Raw genomic sequence first — 10,376 nt, 5'->3', positions numbered from 1 at the left:
ACACACATACACATACTCACACACCATATATATATATATATATATATATATATATCCTCACCCAATCAGATGTAGACAATCATTTCGCTAGCATTGGACGTTGTGTTCTACTAGTACGACTGCATGCCACTCAACATATCCTTTTAACCTTTTGACCTTCGTCCAATCAGATGGAGACAATCCTTCCGCTAGCATTGGACATAGTGTTCTACTGGTACAACTTCATGCCACTCACGCGGGGTGGTGCGGCCGTGGGCTTTATCGCATTACACGCGATCGTATTGGCTGTTGGTTTAGAAATCACCGCCTCTCCACCATTCCAAACGCAGCTTGACTGGGAAGCGATCCTCTGCCCCAACCCGGCCACGTACCAAGAGCGTCTGTTGCCATGGTTACGCCGTGTGGTGAAGCCAGTGTGCAGGGCCACCAGCGCGGTAGGTATGGGCCATGCACATACACCTAAGCACACACCGTGTGATGGGCATGCCACACATGAAACGCCTGGGTGGGTGGCGTGTACTGGCGACACTAAGCGTGCGGGCGTCGGAGGAGCGCGAGAGTCAAGGATTGGCAGCACCACCCCACACAGTGAGGGTACCGCTGTATATGATACACACAGTGACCGTACCGTTGTATGTGATACTAACAGTGCACAGATAGGAGAGGTAGGCGAAGTGACCTACAACCGCAGCTCAACGAGAGAGGCAGAGGGGCGTGGACAAGACATGCACAAGAACAACCCACCGATATGTGTTGGTGATGGTATTCATACATGTAGCTTACAGCATGCAACTGAGCCCACACGCGCGAGGGTGCGTGGGGGTGCAAGGAGGTGTACTCCAATGGGGGGTAGACTAGACACGGCCGTATGTGCCGGAAGCACAGGCCCAGCTGCTGGTTGTACCTACGCCGAGGGATGTGAAGCTGAGTGTGTCTTTGCGACGGGACAATCATGCGGATGTGGGTTCAGCGTGTCTGAGTGTACCTGTGCAAGCGTACGGATACCTGAATGTGGCAGTAGTCCGAGATGTACTCATGGGGATGTGGGTATTGGATCAGATAAGGAGGGGCGTGGGGTGGTGTGTATGTGCCGATGTGCACCTGAAGACGTACCGATGTGCGAGTGTGTGGTGTGTGCTGTTGCGGTGAGCGATCGCCTACCGACCCCGCGAGCGATGGTGTTGGCTCTGAATGCTGACTTAGAACGTTACATAGACATCAAGGTGAACTAGCACTAGATATATATACATGTATTTATTGGATGCCCCCCGATGGCTTGGAAATAAAAGCTCAGGTGCATGTAGGCGAATAGGACTGTCTGAATATGCACCAAAATTAAAGACAGGCGTGACTTGGAACGCTACATAGACATCTAGGTGAACTAGCACTACGATAGGAAATAAAGCCTTGGCTAGAAATGCAAGGGACACTCATAAAGTGAGGTACGTGACAAACTAGACTGCTGGTATTAGATAACAAGCAAGCTGGCACTACTGTTTAGAAATATATAACATTGTAATGAAACATGTGTAGTTGTTTAGACATCATACATAGATATCAAGCAAACTGGCACTGCGGTTTAGAGAAATATAACATTGTAATGAAATATGTGTAGCTATTTAGGCACCATATATAGATATCAAGCAATCTGACATCATGGTTTAAAAACACATCTTAGGAAGGATGTATATAAATGAAAAACCAAGTTTGATATACATATTGAAACACGTATGTAACTCTGCATTGCTACATAGACATCGAAATTGACTAACACTATGGTCTGGAAGTACATCTTGGGATGTATATAAATGCATAATTAATTTTGAAAATATATATTACTCTGTATTGTTACATAGACATTAAAGTCAACTAGCGCTGAGGCTTCGAAATACTGATAGGATGCAAATTGCTTCATTAATATATGCCACATGCGACTAAATCTTTGATGCATACAAATGAATAGCACTTTCGTGACAGCAACATATGAGACGAAATGTTTGTGTTTTCTCTTACTCTCTCAATGAGTGAGAGAGATTATACCGTTTCAAGAAGGCTATGAAGCATTGGGGCTACGCTAAAAATTGTGAATAATACGCAGAAGTAGTCAACACTTCGAGAACGAAACTTTGGAACTGATATCACATGAGGAAATTGCGACCTACTGACTGGAAGCACAGCTTAATGTCTGCTCTGCTCATACATTCACATGGCATTCTCAGCATACCACTGCCATTGATGTTCTTTGCGTTATACTATAAATTGCGGAGGTATGGTGATATATATATGTATATATATATAGCGCACTAGAATTTTGTGTGTTCGTTGTTTTGTACATGGTTTGTGAAAGGTTCATCAGTATCTTCTGACGTCGTTCGCCAAATCAATCATATACGCTGATATGTTATATATGTACTGGTGTTGTGACAAATGCAGAGGATTGAACAGGTAGTCAAAGCGAGGTTATAGTGTTATAACGTTCTCTTGTCTACTGCCACGGACATCTTTAGAGAAACACCCACCTTGTGTGTACATATGCTCCATGAGACCCATAACAACACTTCTAAAGAATCGCTGCCTATAATCTTTAGTGACACGTTAGAAGTGTCCTTCATGATATACATTCGCATTCGTGAGACCCGATTACAATAAAGTCGAACGTCTGTGGTTGTGATGGATACATCTCGACGTTTTCTTCGGCGCATATTTCACATTAAAAGATCAAGACTAAAAGAATCATCGGTGTGTATTTAATGAACCTACACAATCGATGTATTGTTTATATTATTCACACTCGTATGTCTGAGTGGAAGAGAATGCGCGCCATCATGCTTATCGCGCAGCATAAGATGAGCCCTATAGAAATACAGCGTTTCGGGCATTGGCCTTCTCAATGTGTACAAAGTATCGGTAGGTGGTAAACAAGACTGTTTGCAAACTGAACCATCAGTACACCGGCTTTAATTTCATATCCTTTATTGATATTTCAATTAAATATCGAAGAGTGCGATTTGATATGTACACATAGTCTATTGCGGGCGCTGTGCAAGACCAATTGCATACAAAGACATTCATAGTTTCAACCACTGCTTTAACTTCCTGGTTGTTAGAATCAAGACTCTTATATTTTATAGATCATCGACAGTGTGTATTTATACAAATAGTCTGCTGCTGGTGGCCTGGGCCCTGGTGGCTGGTCACGCTGGTGCAATGCAAAATAATTGCGCATAAAAGTACAGACACTGCGAATTCATACACATAGTAGACTGCTGATGGTGCTCCGAGCGAAGCCGCTGGATATTATTTATTAGTTTCGCCGAAGTCTCGGACTGGAGACGCCGGAGGGCGGAGAGCCATCTCACCTTCCCGACCTAACCCGCATGGGCGGGCCATGGTGATGGGGGGCCAACACAGTCGGTGACAACACCGAGTATTGTACTGATAAATAAATAATAAAAGATCAATGAGAGTCAGGACTTAATAGTTCAATACTGACCAAAAGGCAAATGTGGATATGCAACATGAGGTCAGAGCGGCAGAATATCTCTGGCTCTCTGCTCGGTTGTTATGTACGGGGAGTTTTTAAAATAAAAAATAATCTGATGCATTTATATTTACAGTATTATTATTTAAAACGAAGAGAGAATTCTGAAATGTAAAATTTATCTCAAAGACTCATATTTACACTATTTATCTGTATTTACTATACTATTTATAAATACAGTATCATAGCCTCCTTTTTTAAGAGAAAACAACATTATGTATTTGTTTAAAAAACAACAACACATTGTTTCTTGTTGAAACAAATACGACACTGATTGTAGAATCATTAGATGGTTATTGATTATGCATGCCAGTAGACTGTAGACAGTGTGGAGTAACATCGTACTCTATTACTAGTACATAGTATTAGATGAAATGAGAATTCGTGAGGGATATAATTTATCGAACACGGCCAATGAAAAACAGTAAATATGTATTCCAGTGCCTCTTACTCTTGCAGGAGATTCCCCAGGGCCAGTCTCTCACTCTCACAACAATCTTCTATTTGTAAATCGTAACGTAAACGCTTTCAAATCGATGCGTTAACGTAAAACATACTACGTTTTCATACGTTATAGGGGTCTCATTTGGCATAACCTGCCAACTATATTTCACCAAAATATTTGTTGAATTGTAAATAGTTGTTGGACAGATTTTCTTCTGTCAAAACATATCAGCTATTAATTGGGCTATATAAGGTAGATCTAAGCAAAATTGGTTTTTAGAATTGGCTCACAGTATGCTACTTGAAAACGGGAAACCGGTTTCAAAACTAAGCGTTAACGTAAAACGTAATAATACCAAGCGTTAACGTAAAACGTAATTTGTTTCACAAAAAGTAAGACCCGTATAGAAGTCTGTCTCACAAGTCTCATCAGTCATCACTGCAACTGTGGTGAGTGTGGTCTGTGCAACGGTCTTATCACTTTGGAATTGGTGCCTGAGCCCTGAGATTGAGAATCGTGGCGCCTTTAATATTTAAAATAGTTTGGCCTTCGCAACTAACTCTGAAAAGCTGAAAGAATGCTATATAATGCTTGGAACCTCGTTTTATTTTTAAAAACAATTTTTACTTACATATTTTGATTTTTGTCAGTGTTGTACTCTTTTTTGTAAAAACCCCCCCAAAAAGGCTACGATTTTTAATGATTATAGACATAGCCTCCTAAATTGAACATTATATTCATTATAAAAAAGAACGAGTGTTGACTTTTTATTAAAAACTATTTCCTATTTTAGGCACATAAGACAACATTTTGAACGCACATAAAACCGTGCGAATTGAAATTGTCGGCGTGACAGTCTAGTTCTACAGTTGCCAAAGCCTGCACCAATCTAAATTAAGCCTGAACTTACAATGAGCCACAGTCCTCCCCTTCCCCCCTGATATGACGTAAATATTTGAACAGCCCTCAGATTAGTGGATGACGATTTTGATTTAATTATAAGAGGGCTATAGTTTTACGCGACGGTATTTATTTTTGAACATGTATGATGCCATTGTGCTCTGATACAGTTAGCAGCCTGCACGCCCTGCACTCCGCAGACCTGCACTCCTGCAGCCTGCATGCTGCGAAACGAAAACTTGCAGACCTTGCAGAGTGCAGAGTGCAGAGTGCCGAGAGTGCAGAAACTGCAGACTGCAGTGCACAGTCATTGTCAAATGTCAATGATGTCGAAAATCATAGCCTCCTCTCTACTAAAACATTTTTATAAAATTGTTTGGTTTTTTAAAAATAAATAAATAAGTAAATAGCAAATATTTTATGTACCCTCAAAACAACAGCAAGAAGAGCACGCGGAAACTTCTAAATTCTAAAGACAGTATTTGCAGTATTTTTTACATAAAAATATTTGATTGTCTTCTTATTTATTTTTAGAGGGCTATATAAATTTAATTGATGTGATCCGAATAAAAGTATTAATATCTGATGCTGGCAAAATCTGATGGGAAGTGTGACGTGGACTCCATGTCCATGGACAGCCAGGACTCCCAGGAGCCCAGCACAGGAGTGGCCCTGTGGCCTGTGTGTGGGTGTTTATGTTTTTTATTATGTTTGTTTTTAAAAAACAAATAGGGTGTTTTGGCTGTTCAAGGGTATGACCCACTATCAGACGATAGGACTATATTATGAAATAGGTCTTATTTATATACATACATTGTACCTCTAAACGGGCTCCAATTTAATCCAAACACCACGTAGAAACCACGGAACCAAACCATGTAAACATTGAACTTAAAAACGTACAATATATTGGTCGTTTCTATGATATACGATATATGGTCTTTCAAAACGTTTAATATGCAACGAGATCAGGTGTCTTCGTGGTTGTCTAAATTCCCAAAATATCGCACATGGCTGATGGCACCAAGTTCAAACTTCAATGGGTGAGACTGATGAGGAGTGAGGAGTCATGAGGACTGATGAGGACTGAGGCCTGAGGCCGAGGGCGAATGTCTTTATATGGCACTAGTGACAATAAAATTACTAACCACCTCAGGCCCAGTTTCCTACCAGTCTCATACTTTTAAATATAGGTGTATTTAATGTAATTAGCGTGATATTAAGCACTTGTGAGATGTGTTTGTTGTCTGCTGGTTTGTTTTTTATCTGTCGGCTGAAAGCGTTAGACTTAAATGTTAAATATTGTAGCGCGGATACAACCCATTTGTTGCACTTATGTTAGGTCTTTGTCGGTCTTAAGGGCTTGACATATGTTAGCAGTTAGACACATGTATATGGACGTCCTCTGTCTTAGCTATTGCTTCGGATTCGCTCATGGTTTTACAGTTGACAATATTCGTGTCTAACATACGTCGACCTCTCCTCTGAGGCCGACAAATAACTAATACAACAAGTGCAATAAAATCACGCTATGGTGCATTACATCTTAAAAGCAAAGTAAACTCGAAAAAGTATAAGTATGAGACTGGTAGGGAACTGGGCCTGAGGTGGTTGAAAATTTTATTGTCACCAGTGCCGTATAAAGACATTCCTCTGAGGATATAAGGATTTTGATCTCGCCTGAGTCCTGAACTCCTGATGATTCCTGAGTTCTGATGACTCTGAAGTCTGAACTTCAGTCTTCTAAAGTCTGAATTCTGAACTCTGAACTCCGAACTCTTCAACTCTGATCAGACTGGTCTGGATTCTGGAACTCTGGGGCTGTCTGGGCGACTGGGCCCCTGCTGGGGTGGGCAGAACAGCCAGTCGCCAGACCCAGAGAGAGACGGAGTGGGGAAATGTCGTATTATTTTAAGAAATACGTATATAGATAAATCTTACGTATTTTATATGTAATAAACCCTAAACTGGCCTACTAACTTGGCATAAAATGGCACCCCCCAAAAAACCCTGTAAATATATGGACTGATTCAACTGAGTAAAACAGATGGAATTTGCCAATATATCGCATTTTGGGGTGATGATTTTAGATTTAGCTGTAAATAAATAAATACCAAAAATAGCCGTGTTGAAACTTGAAAACACCATTTTTAAAATCTGTCAATCGCAAATTTTAGTAATATGATACCGATATTGGGGTCATGGGGATCCCAAAAACTAGAAGAAGAAAAAATGGGATACGTAATTTACCCACATAGCGTATTTACGTAAATATGTAAATGACAGTTTTGTCAGATAAGTATTTTTGTTTTTAGTTTTTATTTATTTTAAAACAAAAACAAAAAACAAAACAAAAAGTATGTGAAATTGTGAAGGGTCCCATAGCCTTCTGAAAATAGAACAAGCGTCCATATTTTTGAGCCCCCACAGGCCTGACTCTCTGGGAGGTCCAGTGACGCCATATCTCTCCAGAGCCCAGACACTCCAAAAGTCCAGATACAGAAAAATGTATTTAAAAAAAACCCAATTATGACAGTTGTGACTTCATGACTTGTGACTTGTGACTTGTGAGGACTTGTCACTCTCAAACTTCTCTCTTGTGTGGTGGCAGTGTGGCACTACTTGTGAGCTGCGAACTTGCGATATGACAGGTGTTCACTAAAAGAACAAACAAAAAGAAACTTTCACTGTTGAGTGTTGTTCCAGGAATCCATGGCTGGTATTCACTCTATTCAGTCAACTCACAGACTAGTGACTACATTGTGACGTGGTCTCGCAGAATAAAACGCAGATGCACGGAGTGAACTTATTTCATCACATGCCTCATATCCAATAATATCACAAGTGTGATTCACAAATTTTTGTTATTTTAGAGAAAGACTGAAAGATGAGGCATATTTTGATTTTTATGGTCTGCTGAAAACAGTAAATAGCTTTTTTAATACTGTCCATGTCTCATGATTGGTGACTTGTGAGGAATCATTGTGATTTGAGATACAGAGTATGTTGAATGTCATACCAGCTTTTTATTTACTTTTCTTAATAGAATGATGTTTTGAGGTCAATTCTGAATTCAGGACGGCTGTTCATCACTGTAATCACATGGACTCCAGACCAGCTGTACCTTCTGTCACGGTGCGTGTGTGAGGCTAAAATATATTTAGATAAAAAAGTGCTCAATTTTTCAGAAAGCTATGGAAAAGCGAGAATAGATAAATTTGTGAGGTGATTAGGATCATGGCGAGAAGAATCATCGTGAAAAAAATCAGTGGAGTAGCACACACGCAGTCACTCTGATGACTGCTGAATATCTTTGATTTTGGACATAGCGTCAGATATCTTGAAGTTCTTTACACACGCATGTTAATATCTCAAAATAGGATTTCACTACGATATAATATCTATGGGAAGGCCGAATGAAACCACAACACGTATGTTCACATACGAGAGTGTTAAAATTGAACTGTTCTCTTAGAGACAAAAACCATAAAACATGACAATTGATGTTAGTACGTTGACGACCGACTGTGGGTTCGATTGCCCCGCGGGATTCGTTCAGTTCCGCAACTATTGGTGCTTTGAGGAGTATGCATGCCAGGAAACGTTCTTCACCAGTGGTGAATCACCCCTGCCCTTATGGGTGGGATACGCCATTGTCCTCGGTTTCGGAGTGGCTTTCGGACTCTTCACGCTGTTCCTTGTGTATTTGGATAAGAAGTTCTTGGGTACAGAAATGACCTCAGAACAGTTCAACACAGCCGGTCGCTCTGTGGGCATCGGATTGACAGCTTCCGTGCTTGTGTCGCAATGGACCTGGGGTATGTTTTTAATCTATCGCAAGAGTATGTTTCTAGCCATACATAACTGAATACCCCTGACTTGATATGTAGATAGCAAGTGTGTTGGATCCCCTTGAAAGCGTGCCACTAATAACTTTGCATATCTGACGTTTATACTTTATACTTAGCTCACTATTACCAAAACTTAATCTCCACAGCCGCCACACTTTTGCAATCGTCATCCGTTGCCTATCAATACGGAATCTCTGGACCCTTCTGGTACGCCGCCGGGGCCACAGTACAGGTGATTCTGTTCGCCATTATGGCAGTCCAAGTGAAGAGGCGAGCACCCACTTCGCACACATTCCTCGAGATTGTGAATGCGCGATGGGGCAAGACAGCGCATATTGTGTTCCTCTGCTTTGGATTGCTGACCAACATCATTGTCACATCGATGTTGATCCTCGGTGGCTCGGCATCTGTGACAGCTCTCACCGGCATGAATGTCGACCTGGCGTCGTTCCTGATTCCTCTGGGCTACATCTGTTACACGCTGGCCGGTGGTCTCAAAGCCACATTCATAGCCTCTTACTTTAACACTGTTGTAATCCTCTTAAGGTATCTATATGTTCTTCTTATATTTCTTTTGGAACTTCAGATGGCCTGAATTCGCACAGCTATTGGCAATGTGTCCTTTTCAAGGATAGCTATGCTAGCACACGGTTGCGCTTACGAGGGATTCAAAAGCACCACACACAAAAAACCATGTACATGCATATGGTTTACTTTCCATCCTCTGTCATGCGCGATATTAGTGCTCGACTCCAGAGTTGTGACAAGGTTCTTAATCTTATGTATGTATACACGTGCTCGCTTGGTACAACGTCCACACGGCTCATGACCCTGTCAGCCACTTCGCCTAACCTATATTCAATCATTTTCTCTCATCACAGTTTGTGCGTGTTCTCCGTGTACGTGTATGCTTTCTCGGACGACTTGGGTTCCTCTGATGCTGTATGGGAGACTCTTCAAGCGGTATCTGAGGTGGAACCAGTTGTAGATAACATGGATGGATCATACTTGACTATGATGAGTAAGGGCGGTCTAGTCTTCGGAGTGATCAACATCATCGGCAACTTCGGTAAGATATCCTGACCTGATGTACGATTTTTCGGCCTGTTACATCAGCGTGCAACAATGTCTATATCTCTATTATTGATCACCTAATTACACAGGCACATGAACTTAACCCGGGGAGAGCAAAATGTGCTTTATTACGCACATAAAATATATTGGCAGACGTACAATCGGGGGAAGCACTCATTTCCTATTACCATTGATATGTCCAGGCACGGTATTCGTCGACCAATCATACTGGCAGAGTGCGATCAGTGCTACACCCCAGGCCTCCTACAAGGGTTACATCCTAGGAGGATTATGCTGGTTTGCCATCCCATTTACTCTAGGTACGTAAAAGCATTCTTTCATCAAAAATATGCATTCGTAACTTTGATACCACCACTAGCTCATTCTGTGCCTGGTGAGTGTCTTGATACTATGTATGCTAAATATATCTATAGCAGATACATAAAAATATTTATATACATGTTTATAGTTTGTATATACATGTTTATATATTATATATATATACATATATATGTATATATATATATATATATATATACGTTTGTGTGTGTGTGCATGCATGTGC

At 41.0% G+C, this 10,376-nt stretch overlaps 2 protein-coding genes across 2 annotated transcripts in view; both read left to right on the top strand.

Moving 5' to 3' along the window:
• Positions 1 to 170: 170 nt before the first annotated feature.
• On the top strand, positions 171 to 1,422 carry SARC_03313 (hypothetical protein; the record flags this gene model as incomplete). Its single annotated transcript, XM_014302907.1, has 1 exon — positions 171 to 1,422. The coding sequence occupies one exon, from the start codon at positions 171 to 173 to the stop codon at positions 1,230 to 1,232; it is 1,062 nt and encodes a 353-aa protein (XP_014158382.1). The 3' UTR covers positions 1,233 to 1,422.
• A 6,929-nt stretch (positions 1,423 to 8,351) lies between these two features.
• SARC_03312 (hypothetical protein) overlaps positions 8,352 to 10,376 on the top strand; it is a gene marked incomplete at its 3' end in the record, with an annotated part of 3,661 nt that continues 1,636 nt past the window's right edge. The window contains exons 1-4 of the mRNA XM_014302906.1: positions 8,352 to 8,704; positions 8,884 to 9,283; positions 9,619 to 9,806; positions 10,015 to 10,131. Of these exons, the coding sequence (XP_014158381.1) occupies positions 8,380 to 8,704; positions 8,884 to 9,283; positions 9,619 to 9,806; positions 10,015 to 10,131 (1,030 nt within the window). The 5' untranslated portion in view covers positions 8,352 to 8,379. The remainder of the gene's footprint in view (positions 8,705 to 8,883; positions 9,284 to 9,618; positions 9,807 to 10,014; positions 10,132 to 10,376) is intronic.

This window comes from Sphaeroforma arctica (genome assembly GCF_001186125.1).
Source record: "Sphaeroforma arctica JP610 unplaced genomic scaffold supercont1.166, whole genome shotgun sequence".
Classification (NCBI taxonomy): Eukaryota; class Ichthyosporea; order Ichthyophonida; genus Sphaeroforma; species Sphaeroforma arctica.
This window is presented reverse-complemented; position numbering and strand designations above follow the sequence as displayed.